The 19,986-nt window shown below is 43.2% G+C and overlaps 1 protein-coding gene across 8 annotated transcripts in view; it reads left to right on the top strand.

Moving 5' to 3' along the window:
• mgat5 (alpha-1,6-mannosylglycoprotein 6-beta-N-acetylglucosaminyltransferase) overlaps positions 1-19,986 on the top strand; it is a 160,072-nt gene that overhangs the window by 85,982 nt on the left and 54,104 nt on the right. For all 8 annotated transcript variants that reach the window (XM_043694045.2, XM_043694044.2, XM_043694048.2 and 5 more), the window contains exon 10: positions 7,533-7,666. In XM_043694045.2, the coding sequence (XP_043549980.1) occupies positions 7,533-7,666 (134 nt within the window). The remainder of the gene's footprint in view (positions 1-7,532; positions 7,667-19,986) is intronic.

Consider the following 19,986-nt stretch of genomic DNA (forward strand, 5'->3'; position numbering starts at 1 on the left):
TTCTTAAGCTAAAGCTGCTTGAGTTGTAAATACTTCAGATGTGTTTGCCCTGATCATATCTGCAGCCATGACAAAGTCATAGAGCCATATAGCATGGAAACAGTCCCGTCAAGTCAAAGCAGTCCACACCAAACAATAATCCCAAACTAAACTAGCCCTATCAGCCTGCTCCTGGCCTATATCACTCCAAACCTTTCTCATGTATGTACTTATCCAAAAGTCTTTTAAGCAATGTAATTGTATCCACATGTACCACTTCTTCAGGATATTAATTGCATATACAGGCCACCCTCTGGGGAAAGAAATTGCTCCTCCTGTCTCTTTAAAATCTCTCTCCGGTTACCTACAAAATGTATCCACTAGTCTTAAATTTTCCCATCTTAGGACACAGACAACTACCATAACTCTCTACCTTTTTGTGCTTTTATAAACTTTTATCAGGTCGCCCCTCAACCTCCAAAAACAACTGTACGGCACGGTGGCTCAGTGGTTAGCACTGTTGCCTCACAGCGCCAGGGACCCAGGTTCGATTCCAGCCTTGGGTGACTGTGTGGAGTTTGCACATTCTCCCTGTGTCTGCATAGGTTTCCTCCAGGTGCTCTGCTTTCCTCCCACAGTCCAACGATGTGCAGGTCAGGTGAATTGGCCATGCTAAATTGCCCATATGTCAGGTACATTAGTCAGAGGTAAATGGGTCTGGGTGGGTTACTCTTTGGACGGTCGGTGTGGACTTGTTGGGCCAAAGGACAAGTTTTCATATTGTAGGGAATCTTTTTTTTAAAAAAAAACTCCTAGCCTCTCCAGCTTTTCTTTATAACTCCAACCTACCATACCTGGCAGTATCCCGGTAAATCTCTTCTGAACCTTTTCCAGTCTAATAATATCCATCTATTACTTGTCCTGTCATCCTTTTTTTAATGTGTTTTAATTAATACTTAAGTAATTTGTTCAACTAGTTTTCTTCTGTTATACTTTATTAACCCTACCACCAGTTCCTGTATTTCTTTTAAACCTTTGGAATATATAGAGTCATAGAGACATACAGCACGGAAACAGACTCTTCAGTTCAACTTGTCCATGCCGACTGGATATCCCAAACCAATCTAAGCCCACTTGCCAGTATCCGGCCCATATCCCTTCAAACCCTTCTGATTCATATACCCATCTAGATTCCTTTTAAATGTTGCATTGTACCAGCCTCCACTACTTCCTCTGACAGCTCATTCTATGCACATACCACCCTCTGCGTGAAAGAGTTGCCCCTTAGGTCTCTTCTATGTCTTTCCCTTCTCACCCTAAACCAATGCCCTCTAGTTCTGGACCCCCCCCAAATCCCAGGGAGAAATCTTTGTCTATATATCCTATCCATGCCCGCCATGATTTTATAAACCTCTATAAGATCACCCCTTAGCGTTCAACTCTCCAGGGAAAACAGCCCTAACCGATTCAACCTCTCCCTACAGTTCATATCCTCCAACCCTGGCAACATCCTTAAGTCTTTTCTGAACCCTTTCAAGTTTCACAACGTCCTTTAGGAGGGAGACCAGAGTTGCATGCAATATTCCAACAGTGGCCTAACCAATGTCCTGTACAGCCGCAACATGACCTCCCAACTCCTGTGCTCAATATTCTGACCAATAAAGGAAAGCATACCAAACACCTTACTCACTATCGTTTCTACCTGCGACTCCACTTTCAAGGAGCTATGAACTTGCACTCCAAGGCCTCTTTGTTCAGCAACATTCCCTAGGACCTTACCATTAAGTGTATAAGTCTTGCTAAGATTTGCTTTCCCAAAATGCAGCACTTCCCATCTATCTAAAATAAAGTCTGTCTGCCCTTCTCAGCCTGTTGGCCCATCTTATCAAGATCCCATTGTATTCTGAGGTAACCCTATTTGCTGTCCACTACACCTCCAATTTTGGTGTCATCAGCAAACTTACTAACTATACCTCTTATGCTCACATTCACATCATTTATATAAATGATGAAAAGCAGTTGACCCAGCACTGATCCTTGTGGCACTCCACTGGTCACAGGCCTCCAGTCTGAAAAACAACCCTCCACCACCACCCTGTGTCTTCTACTTTTTGAGCCAGTTCTGTATCCAAATGGCTAGTTCTCCCTCGATTCCATGAGATCTAACCTTGCCAACCAGACACCTATAGGGAACCTTGTTGAATGTGTTACTCAAGTCCATATCGATCACATCTACCGCTATGCCCTCATCAATCTTCTTTTTGTTACTTCTTCAAAAAACTCAATTTCATTAGTCATCCAGCATCCCCCATACCTACCAGCCTTTCCTTTCGTCCTAACAGGAACATACTGTCTCTGGATTCTTGTTATCTCATTTCTGAAGGCTTTCCATTTTCCAGCTGTTCCTTTTCCTGCAAACATCTTCCCCCAATCAGCTTTTGAAAGTTCTTGCTTAATACCATCAAAGCTGGCCTTTCTCCAGTTTAGAACTTCAACTTTTAGATCTGGTCTATCCTTTTCCATCATTATTTTAAATCTAATGGAATTATGGTTGCTGGCCCCAAAGTATTCCCCCACTGACACCTCCGTCACCTGCCCTGCCTTATTTCCCAAGAGTAGGTCAAGTTATGCACCTTCTCTAATCGGTACATTCACATACTGAATCAGAAAATTGTCTTGTAACACTTAAGAAATTTCTCTCCATCTGAACCCTTCACACTATGGCAATCCCAGTCTGTTCGGAAAGTTAAAATCCCCTACCATAACCATCCTATTATTCTTACAGATAGCTGAGATCTCCTTACAAGTTTTTCTCAGTTTCGGTCTGACTATTAGGAGGTCTATAATATAATCCCAATAAGGTGATCATCCCTTTCTAATTTCTCTGTTCCACCCAAATAACTTCCCTGGATGTATTTCTGGGAATATCCTCCCTCAGTACAGCTGTAATGCTATCCATTTTCAAAAACACCACTCCCCCTCTTTTGCCTCCCTTTTCTGTCCTTCCTGTTGCATCTATATCTGGGAACGTTAAGCTATCAGTCCTGCCCATTCCTGAGCCATGTTTCTGTAATTGCTGATATCCCAGTCCCATGTTCCTAACCATGCCCTGAGTTCATCTGCCTTCCCTGTTAGGCCCCTTGCGTTGAAATAAATGTAGTTTAGTTTATCCGTCCTACCTTGTTCTCTGCTTTGGCCCTGACTGATTCGCTTCTGGGTGGTGCTGTCTAAGGATCTTTGGCATTTCTGCAGTGCATCTTGTACATTGTACACACTGCTACTGAGCATTGGTAGTGGTGCTAATCAACAGGCTGCTTTGTCCTGGATGGTGTTAAGCTTCTTGGATGTTGGAGCTGCACCTATCCACCCAAACAGGGAGTATTCTATCACACTCCTGACTTGTGCCATGTAGATAATTAAACAGCTTTGGGGAGTTAGGAGGTGAGTTACTTGCTACAGTATTCCTAGTCTCTGACCTGGTCTTGATGACTCTATTTATTTAGTGAGTCCAGTTGAGTTTCTAGTCAGTAGTAATTCCCAGGATATTAACAGTGGGGTGTTCAGTGATAATCATGCCATTGACTGTCAAGGGGTGGGAGTTAGACGAATGACTATATCGAAGATGGTCATTGCCAGGAATATGCTTGGTATGAATGTTAGCCACTTGTCAGCCCAAGCCTTCAATGCCAGGAGCATCCAGAATAAGGTGGGTGAACTTGCAGCATGGGTTGGTACCTGGGACTTTGATATTGTGGCTATTTGGAGACATGGCTAGAGCAGGGACAGGAATGGTTGTTGCAGGCTCCAAGGTTCAGATGTTTCAGTATAAACAGGGAAGGTGGTAAAAGAGGGGGAGGTGTGGCATTGTTGGTCAAGTACAGCATTAGGGTTGCAGAAAAGATGTTTGAGGACTCGTCTACTGAGTTGTATGGGCTGAGGTTAGAAACAGGAAAAGTCACCCTGTTGGGAGTTTTCCATCGGCTTCTGAAGAATTCCAAGATGTAGAGGAAAGGATTATGAAGATGATTCTGGATAGGAGCGAAACTAATGGTAGTTCTTATGGCGGACTTTAACTTCCCAAATATTGACTGGAAATGCTATAGTTTGAGTACCTTTAGATGGGTCAGTTTTTATCCAATGTGTGCAGGAGTGTTTCCTGACACAGTATGTAGATCGGCCAGCAAGAGACGAGACCACATTGGATTTGGTACTGGGTAATGAAGCAGGCCAGGTGTTGGGTTTCGAGGTAGGTGAGCACTTTGGTGATGGTGACCACAATTTGTTTGGTTATTTTTAATTTAGCAAAGGAAAAGGATAGGTATATACAACAGGGCAAGAGTTATAGCTGGGGGAAAGGCAATTATGATGCAACTAGGCAAGGTGCATGGGATGGGGAAGAAAACTGCGGAGGATGGGCACAGTTGAAATATGGAGCTTGTTCAAGGAACAGCTGCCGTGTCCTTGATGTGTATGTATCTAACAGGCAGGGAGGAAGTGGTCGAGCAAAGGAACTGTGGTTTACTAAAGAAGCTGAATCTCTTGTCAAGGGGAAGGAGGCGGCTTATGTTCGGATGAGACGTGAAAGCTCAGTTAGGGCGCTTGAGAGTTATAAGTTAGCCATGAAAGACCTAAAGAGAGCTAAGAATAGCCAGGAGCGGACATGAGAAATCTTAGGCAGGTAGAATCACGGAAAACCCTAAAACTTTTTATAGCTATGTCAGGAATAAAAGAATGACAGAATAAGATTAGGGCCCGTCAAGGACAGTAGTGGGAAACTGTGTGTGGAGTTCGAAGAAATAGGAGAGGCATTAAATTAACATTTTTTTGTCAGTATTCACATGGGGGGAAAAAAAAGCAATGCTGTGGAGAATACGGAGATACAGGCTGAGACTAGGCGGGATTGAGGTTCACTAGGAGGTGTTAGCAATTCTGAAAGTGTGAAAATTGACAAGTCACTTGGGCTGGATGGGATTTATGCAAGGATTCTCTGGGAAGCTAGGGAGGAGACTGCTGAGCCTTTGGCTTTGATCTTTATGTCGTCATTGTCCACAGGAATAGTGCTAGAAGACTGGAGAACAGTAAATGGTCCCCTTGATCAGGAAGAGGCATAGAGACAACCCTGGTAATTATATACCAGTGAGCCTTACTTTGGTTGTGGGTAAAGTGTTGGAAAGGATTATGAGAGAGAGGATTTATAATCATCTAGAGAGGAATAAGCTGATTAGGGATAGTTAGCACGGTTTTGTGGAGGGTGGGTCATGCCTCACAAACCTTTATTGAGTTTTCTTTTTTGAGAAGGTGACCAAACAGGTGGATGAGGGTAAAGCAGTTGATGTGGTATATATGGATTTGAGTAAGGTGTTTGATAAGGTTCCCCATGGTAGGCTATTGTAGAAAATACTGAGGCATGGGATTGAGGGTGACTTAGCGGTTTAGTTCAGAAATTGACTAGCTGAAAGAAGATAGTGAGTGGTAGTTGATGGGAAATGTTCATCCTGGAGTTCAGTTACTAGTAGTGTACCACTGTTTTGGGGCTACTGATGTTCGTCATTTTTATAAATGACCTGGATGAGGGTGTAGAAGAATGGGTTAGTAAGCTTGCAGGTGACATTAAAGTCTGGGGAGTTGTGGATAGTGAGGAAGGATGTTGCAGGTTATAGAAACATAGATAAACTGCGGAGCTGGGTTGAGAGGTGGCAAATGGAGTTTCATGTGGACAAGTGTGAGGTGATTCACTTTGGAAGGAGTAACCGGAATACAGAGTATTGGGCTAATGGTAAGATTCTTTGGTAGTGTGGATGGGCAGAGCGATCTGTGTCCATGTGCATAGATCCCTGAAAGTTTCCACCCAGGTTGATGGGGTTATTAAAAAGGTGTATGGTGTGTTAACTTTTATTGGTAGAAGGATTGAGCTTTGGAGCCACAACATCATGTTGCATCTGTACAAAACTCTGGTGCGGCTGCACTTGAAGGACTGCATACATTTCTGGTCGCTGCATTATCGGGATGACGTGGGAGCATTGGAGACGGTGCAGAGGAGATTTATCAGAATGTTGCCTGATATCCAGGGAAGGTTTTATGAGGAAAGGCTGACAGACTTGAGGCTGCTTTTCGTTAGAGAGAAGGTTAAGAGGTGACTTAGAGACAAGATGATCAGAGGATCAGTTAGGGTGGACAGTGCGAGCCTTTTTCCTTGGTGATGGTGAGCACATAGCCTTAAGTTGAGGGGTGATAGATATACGATAGATGACAGAGGTAATTTCTTCACTCAATAGTAGCAGTATGGAACACTCTGCCTGCAACAGTGGTAGACATGCCAACTTTAAGGGCATTTAAATGGTCATTGGATAGACAAATGGATGGTAATGGAATAGTGTAGGTTAGATAGGCTTCAGATTCGTTTCACGGGTCGACGTAACATCTTGGGCGTAAGGGCCTGTATTGCACTGTAATGTTCTGTGTTCGAAGTCTGGATATTGTCCGGGTCATATTTGCTTTGAACATGGGCTGCTTCAGTATCTGAGGAGCCACAAGTGGTGCAGAACTTTTGGAAGTGGAAACAATTCAGTTTTAAAAGAAAATGAAGTGGCAGGTGATTGGAGGAAATAACAACATGCAGAGCTATGGGTGTACATCAGGTAAATAGAAACAACTGCATTAGTCTACAGAGCCATAAGTATTGGATGGCTGAATGACCCACCATCTATACCACTTAGTTTGCCTTAATCAAGTGGCCAAGTGGTTAAACTTGTGTGACATAGAATCGGTACAGTACATATAAAAGTCATTCACTCCATCAAGTCAGCAGCAACCCTCCAGAGAGCATCCCATCTGCCCAAACCCAATCGTGATGTTTACCATAACTAACCCATCTAGCCTACATATTCCTGAACACTGCAGGGCATTGAGTATGGTCAATCTGCCTGACGTGCAGATCTTTGGACTGTGGGAAGATGCACAGAGGAAACCAATGCAGACTTGGGGCGCGGGGGGAGAGAATGTGCAAACTCCACACAGTCACCCCAGGCTGGAATTCAACCTGGCTCTTTGGTGCTGTGAGGCAACAGTGCTAACTACCGTGCCACCATGCTTTCCCATTCAACTGGTAAAAAGAATTGTTGAATTTGTATACACATTACAATTTTTTTTTTCCTTTAATTTAAATTTCCAGAAATATTATTGCTAGTCATACATCAGTTAATTCATTATGAAATACAGCAGAAAATGCTGGGAAGCATTCCAGCTTGAGCAGCATTTGTAGAAAAACTTTGTAGAAGATTTCAGACTGATTAGTTTACTTGTAATCCAGTCATTCAAAAGTGTTTTCATTTTCATGACCTTATTTTGACTCTCACATATCTTCATTGGGAAGATTCTATTGATAAAACTATACAGTCAACCACAACTCTTTACTTCTTAACTAAAGGCTACACTCCCAGCACAAAGCTACATTAAGCATGTAAATGTCCAGAAGTGGAGTTATACCTGCCTTATTTATAACGACCTGCGTTTTTGGTGTTTTCTCCTTACCTGCCTCCTTTCACCTTTTTCAGGTGTATGCTTAGAGTGCTGGATTCATTTGGTACAGAACCAGAATTTAACAGTGCTCAATATGCTCAGTCTAAGGGCCATAAAACCCCATGGGGTAAATGGAACCTGAACCCACAGCAGTTCTACACCATGTTCCGTAAGTAATTTATTCCATTTGACTCTTTTTTTTATTTTGCATTAACTATTAGAATATAAACAGATCACCAATTTAATGCACACATTTTGGTCAAATATAAAATATTAGAAATTAATTTTGTACAGTAATCACAATGCTTAGGCTACTGGCTACGTCTAAGATATGCGCAACATGCAACCAATTGACATTTTAAAAACTGTTGTACAAAATTTTTGCTTTTTCTAATTGCAAAACTCTGAAACTACTGACGAACTAAATACTGAAAATAGGCAAGTGAAAAGATCAATGAGTAATCTAGTGCAGAGTAGAAATTTAAGAACATTTCATCTATTTTCCTTGAACTCATTAATTATCTAATTCGGTTGTTTAGAACAATCCAGTAGCTTAATGATTGATATTAATGCAAATAACATTTTATTCCAGTTTTACAAATTAATTGAATTTAAGTTTCCTCAGTCACATGGAGATTTAGAACTCTGGAACAATAGTCCAGGACCTGAATGACTAGCCTAATAATAATGCCAATGTGATACAATCCCAATCATGTGTCCAGAACTGCAATTGCATTACCCTGAATACAATTTTACCAGAGCTTTGTGCCACGAACAAACTTGCACCTGTTTTGTATTAAGGCCAACCAATACTGCTGTATTTTAATTGTATTTTCTGCATGTTCATTAGTTCTTAGTGGTTAATTTGATCCCTGAAGTGCGTTCTTCCCTTATACTTCTACCTTCTTCATTCTGTGATATTTTGGCTTTCTAGTCTTTTTTTAAAACAGTTTTAATTTGCTGATAAAGTTGAATTTAAATCTATTGATAGTCAAGTCCATTATTATGGTTTAGGGGATGGAAAAGGCATGTAATAGATGGTGTGTAAATTTAGATATGTAGGTTTGAGAAAAGTTGGGCTGAATTTTCCTAGCTCTACAGAGTCTAGGACATGAGGATATTGTGTCAGGCTGACCTCTGCACTGACAGAATTCTGGAAGCAGAATGTAGATGGGCCTTCCATTGTGATGCTAAGCTGTAAAACTTAATCTTTTTATTAAATTACTAGCATTAAGTCCTGTTGCTCAAATCTCCCTGGGCAAAAGTAATGCCACTACAACCCACTTTGTGGAGAATGATTTGCTGTTAATGTTTGTTGCTGAAATGGCTGCTCTTGCCACCTTCTACTGAAGATGTCTTGCCTTACTGTCCTGATACTGAACATAACTGAACTCAGCCTGACTTGCTGCCTTTGCTGTGGCATGATGTATCATCATTTCATCAAAATATTGTCCCATCCCCTGGCAGACCAGTTTAAACTCTTCCTAACAACACTAGCAAACTTAGCTGCAAGAACGTTGGCCCCACTATGGTTCAGATGCAGACTATCTCGTTTGTACATATCCAGTCTTCCCCAAAAACAGTCCCAGTGACCCAGGAATCTAAAGCTCTTCCCTCTTGCATCAACTCTTGAGCTACGCATTCATCTGTCCTATTTTCCTATTTCTATACTTGCTAGCACAAAGCACAGGGAGTAATCCAGAGATTACAACCATTTGAGGTCCTGCTTTTTAAACTACTGCCTATTCCCTACATTCTTGATGTAAGACAATAATCCTCACTTTGCCCATATCTTTGTGGGCACCATATGTACCACACCTTTAACTAATCATTCTGCCCTTTCAGGATGCCCTCCAGCTGTCCAGTGACATCCCTGACCCTGGTGCCAGGGAAACAACAAGTCATCCTGGAGTCCCGTCTTTGGCTGCAGAAATGCCTGTCTGCACTTCTGATTAAAGCTATCCTTTTTTCTTCTTCTTCTTTGCCTCCTAATGAGTTAAGACGCTTGTGCGAGAAGCGTGGCTCTGACTGTATTCTTTTGAAATATCAGCAACCTCATCAGCTTCCAAAATGGTTTACCGGTTAGTGAGTGGGACCCCAGCAGACTCTTGCAGTTACTTGCCTGTTCCTCCTGGATTGTCTGTTTGTCACCCATTCCTTTTGAGCTGTCCTTTCAGCTGCTGTATGGATACCTCTCTAAACCAGTAATTGTAAACCAGCAAGCCTTACTTCGGTTGTGGATAAAGTGTTGGAAAGGGTTATAAGAGAGGATTTCTAATCATCTAGAAAAGAACAAGTTGATTACGGATAGTCAACACTAGTTTTGTGAAGGGTCGGCTGTGCCTCACAAACCTTAGAGTTCTTTTGAGAAGGTGACCAAACAAGTGGAAGAGGGTAAAGCAGTTGATGTGTAAATGAATTTCAGTAAGGCATTTGATAAGGTTCCCAATGGTAGCCTATTGCAGAAAATACAGAGGCATGGGATTGAGGGTGATTTAGCGGTTTGGATCAGAAATTGGCAAGTTGAAAGAAGACAGAGGGTAGTGGTTGATGGGAAATGTTCATCTTGGAGTTCAGTTACTAGTGGTGTACAGCAAGGATCTTGGGACCACTACCGTCATTTTTAAAAATGAGGGCATAGAAGATGGGTTAGTAAACTTGCAGATGACACTAAGATCGGTGGAGTTGTGGATAGTGCTAAAGGATGTTGCAGGTTACAGAGGACGTAAGCTGCAGAGTTGGACTGAGGTGCAAGTGGAGTTTAATGTGGAAAAGTTTAAATGGGAGGAGTTTAAATTCACCTCAAAGTGAATCTGAGGTGATTCACTTTGGAAGGAGCAACAGGAATAGAGAGTACCGGGCAAATTATAAGATTCTTGGCAGCATGATGTGTCCATGTGCATACATACCTGAAAGTTGCTACCCAGGTTGATATGGTTGTTAAGAAGGCATACGGTGTGTTAGCTTTCTCTTAGAGTTATTGAGTTCTGGAGCCACGATATCATGTCTGTACAAAACTCTTGGAGTGTTGTGTACAGTTCTGGTCACACATTTCTAGGAAGGGTGTGGAAGCTTTGGCAAAGGTTCAGAGGAGGTTTACTAGGATGTTGCCTCATACGGAAGGAAGGTCTTATGAGGAAAGACTGAGGGACTTGAAAGTTTTCATCAGAGAGAAGGTTGAGAGGTGACTTAATTGAGACCATAATCCGAGGGTTAGGGTGGACAGTGAATGTCTTTTTCCTTGGTTGGTGATGACTAGCACGCGAGGACATAGCTTTACATTGAGGAGTGATCGATATAGGACAGATGTCAGTGGTAGGTTCTTTACTCAGTAGTAGGGGTGTGCAATGCCCTGCCCACAACAGTAGTAGATACGCCATCTTTAAAGGTATTTAAATGGTCATTGGATAAACATATAGATGAAAATGGAATAGCGTAGGATTGAGGGGCTTCCGATTGGTTCCACAGGTCAGTGCAACATAAAGGGCCAAAGGGCCTGTACTGCGTTATGTTCTAAACATTCTGTCCATACAAGTCACAGCTCCTGGATTAGCACTGTGTCTCCAGGCACTAGATCAGATTAGATTAGATTACTTACAGTGTGGAAACAGGCCCTTCAGCCCAACAAGTCCACACTGACCCGCCGAAGCGTAACCCACCCAGACCCATTCTCCTACATTTGCCCTTTCACCTAACACTACGGGCAATTTAGCATGGCCAATTCACCTAACCTGCACATTTTTGGATTGTTGGAGGAAACCGGTGCACCCAGAGGAAACCCACGCAGACACTGGGAGAATGTGCAAACTCCACACAGACAGTCGCCTGAGTCGGGAATTGAACCCGGGTCTCTGGCGCGGTGAGGCAACAGTGCTAACCACTGTGCCGCCCACCAACTACTCAAGCTCCAAATCCTGAAACTCCAGCTTCAGCACCTGGGATCACTTCCTGCGCATATGGTCATCTAGGACAGTAAACCTTACCATCCAAGATTCTTCACACATGACAAGTTACACGTTCTCTCGGCTGTCCTCTCCAGACATGTCCTAAATTTACACATACATTTAGACGAGAACAGATATAGATTCAGGTAATAGATAATCCTGTTTTCAATAAATAATGTTTCCTTTAGCTTCAGCTATTTAAGCACAGTCAATTACTCACCCACCAATCAGCTTACTGCTTTCCCGTGATATCACTCTTCAATTTCACTGCAAGTGTTTGAAGAGAACCTGAATGCTCCTTGCAGGTCTGCCTCATCCCTGCAGTCTCCTTTGTCCTCTCTTGATGCTGTGTGCTCCTCATGCCCAGAGCTGACTGCTTTCCAAAGTTTGAGTTAGGAAGAGTTTCAGTTTTGTGATGTGATAACAAAGGAAACGTAATTATAGTTCCCAATCAGGATTGTGCCTCACTCAGAGGGAAACTTTGAAGTGCACCAGTATATATCTGAGGCCCTTGCAAATAGTGTCACTTTATGCCAGTGGTAGATAGGGTGCTGATTAAATGGAGTGTTTTGTTTAAGTTGGTGTTGACCACTTTGTTCGCAAGTGGGGAATATTCTATCACATAATTGACTCATATGTTGTAGATGATGAATAGGCTTTCTGGAGTCAAGAGGCAGGTTGATCCTTCCAGAATTCGGGGGCTCTGATGTGCACTTGTTGCTGCATCGCTGGTCCAATTCAGTTAGTTAATTAGTGCCCTCAAATTGTTGGGTAGGATTCATGACTAGTCTTAGTATTGAATGTTAAAGAGAATTCAATGCTGTTCTCAAAATCACACAGCACAGTAGAACGTAGAACAGTACAGTACAGCACAGAACAGACGCTTCAGCCCACGATGTTGTGCCGACCATTGATCCTCATGTGAGGTAAACCTAATGTACAAACTCTCAAATTTCTGTGACCATATGCATGTCCAGCAGTCTCTTAAATATCCCCAATGACCTCACTTCCACAACTGCTGCTGGCAACGGATTCCATGCTCTCTCAACTCTCTCTGCGTAAAGAACCCACCTCTGACATCCCCTCTATACTTTCCCCCAAACAGCTTAAAACTATGCCCGCTCATGTTAACAATTTCTGCCCTGGGAAAAAGTTTCTGGCTATCAACTCTATCTATACCTCGCATTATCTTGTACACCTCAATTAGGTCCCCTCTCTTCCTTTTTTCCAATGAAAAAAGTCCGAGCTCAGTCAACCTCTCTTCGTAAGATAAGCCCTCCATTCCAGGCAGCATCCTGGTAAACCTCCTCTGAACCCTCTCCAAAGCATCCACATCTTTCCTATAATAGGGCGACTAGAACTGGATACAGTATTCCAAGTGCGGTCTAACCAAAGTTTTATCGAGCTGCAACAAGATCTCACGGCTCTTAAACTCAATCCCCCTGTTAATGAAAGCCAAAACAGCATATGCTTTCTTAACAACCCTGTCCACTTGGGTGGCAATTTTAAGGGATCTATGTTCCTGCACACCAAGATCCCGCAGTTCCTCAACACTGCCAAGAATCCTGTCTTTAATCCTGTACTCCACTTTCAAGTTCGACCTTCCAAAATGCATCACTTTGCATTTATCCAGGTTGAACTCCCATCTGCCACCTTTCAGCCCATCTCAGCATCCTGTCAATGTCACGCTGCAGCCTACAACAGTCCTCTATACTGTCAACGACACCTCCAACCTTTGTGTCATCTGCAAACTTGCTAATCCATCCTTCAATCTCCTCATTCAAGTCATTAATAAAAATTACAAAGAGTAGAGGCCCAAGAACAGAGCCCTGTGGAACACCCACCACTGACTTCCAGGCAGGATATTTTCCTTCCACTACCACTCACTGTCTTCTGTCTACCAGCCAATTCTGTATCCAGACAGATAAATTTCCCTGTATCCCATTTCTCCTGACCTTCTGAACGAGCCTACCATGGGGAACCTTATCAAATGCCTTGCTGAAGTCCATATACACAACATCCACCGCTCAACCCTCATCAACTTGTCTAGTCACATCCTCCAAGAACTTGATAAGGTTTGAGAGGCACAACCTGCCCCTCTCAAAGCCGTGCTGACTGCATTTAATCTAACCATGCTCTTCCAGATGGTCATAAATCCTATCCCTCAGAATCCTTTCTAACACCTTGCAGACGACAGGCGTGAGACTGACTGACTGGTCTGTAATTACCGGGGATTTCCCTATTTCCTTTGTTGAAGAGAGGAATTACATTTGCCCCCCTCCAGTCCTCTGGTACGACTCCGTTGGAGAGCGAGGATGCAAAGACCTCCGCAAGCGGCGAAGCAATCACATTTCTCGTTTCCCAAAGCAGCCGAGGACAAATCTGGTCCGGGCCTGGCGACTTGTCAATCTTAATGTTTGACAAAATTTTCAGCACATCAGCTTCCTCTATCTCTATCCATTCCAGCATGCACACCTGCTCTTCAAAGGTTTCATTCACTACAAAGGTCATTTCTTTCGTAAAGACAGAAGCAAAAAACTCATTTAGGGCTTCCCCTATCTCCTCAGACTCTGTACACAAGTTCCCTATGCTATCCCTGATCGGCCCTACTCTTTCTTTGATCATTCTCTTGTTCCTCACATATGTGTAAAATGCCTTTTGGATTCTCCCTAATCCTTCCTGCCAAGCCTTTGGCCATCAATCCCACTTTCCGGCATTTGGCCCATTGCCTTGTATGTTATGACATTTCAAATGCTGATCCATGTACTTTTTAAAGGTTCGGAGGTTTCTACACCTCAGTCAGGTCCACCCCTCAGTCTTTCCTGCTCTTAACCAGTCTGAGACTATTCAGTCTCTCTTCATAGGTAATATGCTCTAATCGAGGCAGCATCCTGCCCTCCACACATTCACTTTCATTGCAATCATGTGTAACCTGCAGTGACCAGAAGTGCACGCAGTACTTCAGCTGCAGCCTAATCAAAGGTTTTTTTGTACAGCTCCAGAATAACCACCTTACTCTTATCTGCGCCATGCACAATAAAAGCAAATGCCCCGTATGCTGCCTTAATCACCATATTAATCCATCGTGTTGTTTTTAGGATTCTGTGGACAGGCACCCCAGGATTCCCCTGAGGTTTCTACTGCCTTGTCATTCATTCAGTACTGTTGCCTTGTTACTTTAACGTGCATCACCTCACTTTTTTTTAAAAGTGTTAAATTCCATCTTGTCACATCTGACCAACTTGTCAATATCTTACTGTAAACTAAGACCTTCTTCCTTGCTATTAGCCACCTGGCCAATCTTCATATAATGCACCCCACCGCAACATTCTCATCTATTATTATTTATGTCCGTCATGAACAGTAAAAGGCTCAGATTGATAGACGTGGTACGCTACTGAACATTGGGCTCCATCCCCTTCTACAATCACCCTCTGTCTCCTACCACTAAGCTGGTTTTGGATCCCATTTGAGGAGAAAGTGAAGTCTGCAGATGCTGGAGATCAGAGCTGAAAATGTGTTGCTGGAAAAGCGCAGCAGGTCAGGCAGCATCTAGGGCAAGTTCTCTGAAACTTGCGGAGCGTTTCAGAGAACACCTCTGGGACACCCGGACCAACCAACCCAACCACCCTGTGGCTCAACATTTCAACTCCCCCTCCCACTCCACCAAGGATATGCAGGTCTTTGGACTCCTCCATCGCCAGACCACAACAAAACGACGGTTGGAGGAAGAACGCCTCATCTTCCGCCTAGGAACCCTCCAACCACAAGGGATGAACTCTGATTTCACCAGTTTCCTCATTTCCCCCCCCCCCCCCCACCTTGTCTCGGTCAAATCCATCGAATTCAGCACTGCCTTCCTAACCTGCAATCTTCTTCCTGACCTCTCCGCCCCCACCCCAGTCTGACCTATCACCCTCACCTTGACCTCTTTCCACCTATCACATTTCCGACGCCCCTCCCCCAAGTCCCTCCTCCCTACCTTTTATCTTAGCCTGCTGGACAAACTTTCCTCATTCGTGAAGAAGGGCTTATGCCCGAAACGTCGATTCTCCTGTTCCCTGGATGCTGCCTGACCTGCACTTTTCCAGCAACACATTTTCAGCTTTGGATCCCATTTGCCAAGTTACTCTGAATCTATATGCTTTAACCTCCTTTTGTCAGTCTGCCATATGGGACCTTGTCAAAGAATTTGCTAAAATCCACATAAACAACATCAATCGCAGTACCCTAAACTACGCAACTGAATTATTCCTCAAAAAATTCACTCTAGTTTGTTAGGCTTTGTCAGACAAAGATCTTGCCTACTGTAAGTGACAAAGCCCATCTGTTTCTGTTGCACATGGTCATTGGCTGACTCTTAAGTGGCAAGCAACATTCAAACCACACATCAGCTGAACCCTGAATGTTATCCGTGTCATATTCAAGCAGTCCATGTCTGCCTGTAGCATTTGAAGAGTCACGAATAGTATTAAACACTCTGCCATCATTGGCAACCAACTCCATGCCTGATATTGGAGGGTAGATCATCTGTAAGGCAGCTAAAGATGATCGGGTCTAGAACACTACCCTTGGAAGCAGGAATCTTGTGATGCAGTTATATTGTCTTGACCTTGTGGCCAGCAGACCTAGGTTCATATCCTACTGGCCCCAGGGATGTTTTTGGGAAAAGAAAATCAGAAAAGTTTGATTAGAAACTTATCTACTTGATGAACTCCCTGCAGTGTTCTCTTGGGACTAGGGTGGTTGGTCAGCAACGATTTCAATGATCTCCTTATTTGATTCTAAATATGACTTCATTCCTTGGCAACTGTTTTTCCCCTGAATCTCATTGATTTAATTTTTGCTAAACTCCTTTTTTTCTGCCATTCGGGCAGCATTTCACCGTCACTTTCTTCATAAATACAGCTCTTTATCGAAGTTTGACCTAATGCTGTCATGTGTTCAGAAGTCAAAATGCCCCTGGCAAAACCCAAACACTGTATTAGCACTGTAACACGTAATTGCTGTGTAAGTGTTTTTAAATTAATTCATGGGATAAGTACATCACTTGCTAGGCTAGCATTTATTGCCTATCCTTAATTAGGACAGTTAGGAATCAACCACATCACTGTATGTCAGGCTTCATCTGTAGGCTACACCAGATAAGGATAGCAGTTTCCTTCCCTAAAGGACGTTAGTGAAGAAGATGGTTTTCCTGACAACAATGGATTCGTGGTCATCATTGGTTTCTTAATTACAGATTTTTTAATTGGATTCAGTTCCACCATCTGGTGTGGCGGGTTTTGAACCCTGGTTCCGAGGACATTACCTGGGTCTCTGGATTAGCAGCCCAGCAATAATATCACTAACCCATGGCATCTCCCCCAATGTGGCACTGATAGCATTGTCATACTTTTCATCAATTTGCCGATATTGAAAAGTAGATACTGGGAGCAGTTGGCCATTTTGGTTCACTCTTGGTTATTTTAGGCAAGATCTACCTTGGCTGTATTCCACATTGCAAGTTAATAGTTTGTACTAAAACAGTTTTGGCAAAGTGCATGACTAGTTCTGGAGTGCTGGACTAGTTCTGGCCCTGTTTTCTTTGCTATATCTCATGCTTTCAGTTGTTTCTTGATGTTAAATAGAACAAATCAACTTGGCTGACACCTGGGTTTTGTTGTTTGGAGCTTCCAAAAAAGCTAAAATGGACTGTCTAAAGATGAGTGCAAATGCATTAGCCTTTGTCTTTTGCACTGATGCAAGACCATAATACATAAGAGCGGAAATTAAGCCATTCAGCCCATCGAGTCTGTTCTACCATTCAATCATAGCTGATAAGTTTCTCAACCCCATTCTCCTGCTTTCGCCCCATAACCCTTGATCCCCTTGATACTCTAACCTTTCTATCTTATTCTTAAATATACTCAGTGACCTGGCCTCCACAGCCTTCTGTGGCAATGCATTTCATGGATTCACCACTCTCTGGCTGAAGAAGCCTCTCCTTATCTTTGTTCTAAAAGGTCTTCCCTTTACTCCAATGCTGTGCATTCGAGTCCTGGTCTTTGATAACAATGGAAACATCTTCCTAACATCTGCTTGGTCCAGGCCATTTCCGTATTCTGTATGTTTCAATTAGAACCCCCCGATCCTTCTAGACTCTATCAAGTACAGACCCTGAGTCCTCAAACGTTTCTTTATATGTTAAGCTTTTCATTCTGGGACCATTCTTGTGAACCTCCCCTGAACCACTAGTCTATAACCAGTACATCCTCCCTGAGATATGGGTTCCAAAACTGCTCTCAATACTCCAAATGTGGTCTGACCAGAGTCTTTTAAACCTCCAAATACATTCCTGTTTTTATATTCAAATCCTCTCAAAATAAATGTCATAATTGCATTTGTCGTCCTAACTACTGACTCAACCTGCAAGTTTACCTTAACAGAATCCCGGACGAACTCCTGAGTGTCTTTGCACTTCAGACTTCTGAATTTTCTCTCTATATTTAGAAGATAGTCCATACCTCTCTTCTTTCTACCAAAGTGCGTGACCTCAAACTTTTCCACATTGCACTCGATCTGCCACTTCTTTGCCCACTCACCTAACCTATCCAAATCCTTTGGCATCCTCCCTTCCATCTCAATGCTACCTGTCCCTTTACCTATCTTTGTATTGTCTGCAGACTTAGCTAGAATCTCCTCAGTTCCTTTTACCTAGATTGTTAATATATAAAGTGAAACGTTGTACTTCTAACACTGAGCCTTGCGGAACACCACTTGTCACTGGCTGCCATCCTGAGAAGGACCCTTTTATCCCCACACTGTTTTTCTGCCAGACAGCCAAGCTTCTATACATACAAGCACCTTGCCTCTAATACCATGGGCTCTTATCTTACTCAGTCATCTCCTGTGCAGTACCTTGTTAAAGGCTGCCTTGATGTCCAGGTTGATAACACCCATTGGCTCTCCTTGGTCTAACCTGCTCGTTACTTCCTCAAATAATTCTACCAGATTTGTCAGGTATGATCTCCCCTTGATGAAACCATGCTGACTTTGCCCGATTTAACCATACTCTTTCAAGTATTCAGAAAATCTTCTTCACAATGGATTCCAGGATCTTTGCCATGACCGAGGTTAGGCTAATCGGTCTGTAATTTTCCATCTTTTGCCTTACTCCCTTTTTAAACAGGGGTATCATGTTACTGATTTTCCAGTCCTCTTGGACCCTCCCTGATTCTAGCAATTCCTGAAAGATCACCACTAACACCTACACTATTTCTTCAGCTCTTTCCCTTAGAACTTAGTGAGCGGCACGGTGACACAGTGGTTAGCACTGCTGCCTCACCGTGCCAGAGACCAGGGTTCAATTCCCGCCTCAGGCAACTGTCTGTGTGGAGGTTGCACAGTCTCCCCGTGTCTGCGTAGGTTTCCTCCGGGTGCTCTGGTTTTCTCCCACAGTCCAAAAATGTGCAGGTTAGGTGAATTGACCATGCTAAATTGCCCATAGTGTTAGGTGAAGGGGTAAATGTAGGGGAATGAAGGGTGTGGACTTGTTGGGCCAAAGGGCCTGTTTTCGCACTGTGTAAGTAATCTAATCTAATCTTCTCTGGTCCATGTTATTTATCCATCTTCAGGCCATTCAGTTTTTCTAGCACCTTCTCCTTGGTGATGGCCACCATACTCGGCTCTGCTGCCTCACTCTTGAATTTTTGGGATATTACTCATGTGAAGACTGAAGTGAAGTAATTATTCAATTCTTCAGCCATGTTCTTGTTCCACACTACTATCTCTCCAGTGTCATTTTCCAGTGGCTCAGTGTCCACTTTTGCCTCTCTTTTGCCCTTTATATATCTAAAGAAACTCTTACAGTCTTCCTTCATATTACTAGCTAGCTTACTCTCATATTTAATGTTTTCCCTCCTTATTTCTTTTTTTATTATTGCCCTCTGGTCTTTCTAAAATTCCTAATCCTCTGGTTTCCCACTACCCTTCGCCACATGATATGCATTTACTTTGGCTTTTATGCTATCCTTGACTTCCCCAGTCAGCCGTGGTTGTCTGATCCTCCCTGTACTATGCTGCTCTTTTTTTTTTTGGGATGAATCTCTGCTATGCCTCCTGAATTAATCCCAGAAACTCCACCCAATGTCTTTCCTGCTAGACTCCTCTCCCAGTCAATTCTACCCAGCTCCTTCCTCATGCCTCTAGTTGTCTTTATTCAGCTGTAATACCATTACCTCTGATTCTATCTTCTCCATAAGACCATAAGATATAGGAGTGGAAGTAAGGCCATTCGGCCCATCGAGTCTACACCGCCATTCAATCATGGCTGATGCGCATTTCAGCTCCACTTACCAGCGTTCTCCCCGCAGCCCTTAATTCCTCTAGACAACAAGAATCTATCAATCTCAGCCTTGAAGACATTTAGCGTCCCGGCTTCCACTGCACTCCGTGGCAATGAATTCCACAGGCCCACCACTCTCTGGCTGAAGAAATGTCTCCGCATTTCTGTTCTGAAATGACCCCCTCTAATTCTAAGGCTGTGTCCACGGGTCCTAGTCTC

Source organism: Chiloscyllium plagiosum, unplaced genomic scaffold, assembly GCF_037043375.1.
Source record: "Chiloscyllium plagiosum isolate Xiang-an unplaced genomic scaffold, Cpla_swu_hap1 HiC_scaffold_7, whole genome shotgun sequence".
In the NCBI taxonomy this organism is placed as follows: domain Eukaryota; kingdom Metazoa; phylum Chordata; class Chondrichthyes; order Orectolobiformes; family Hemiscylliidae; genus Chiloscyllium; species Chiloscyllium plagiosum.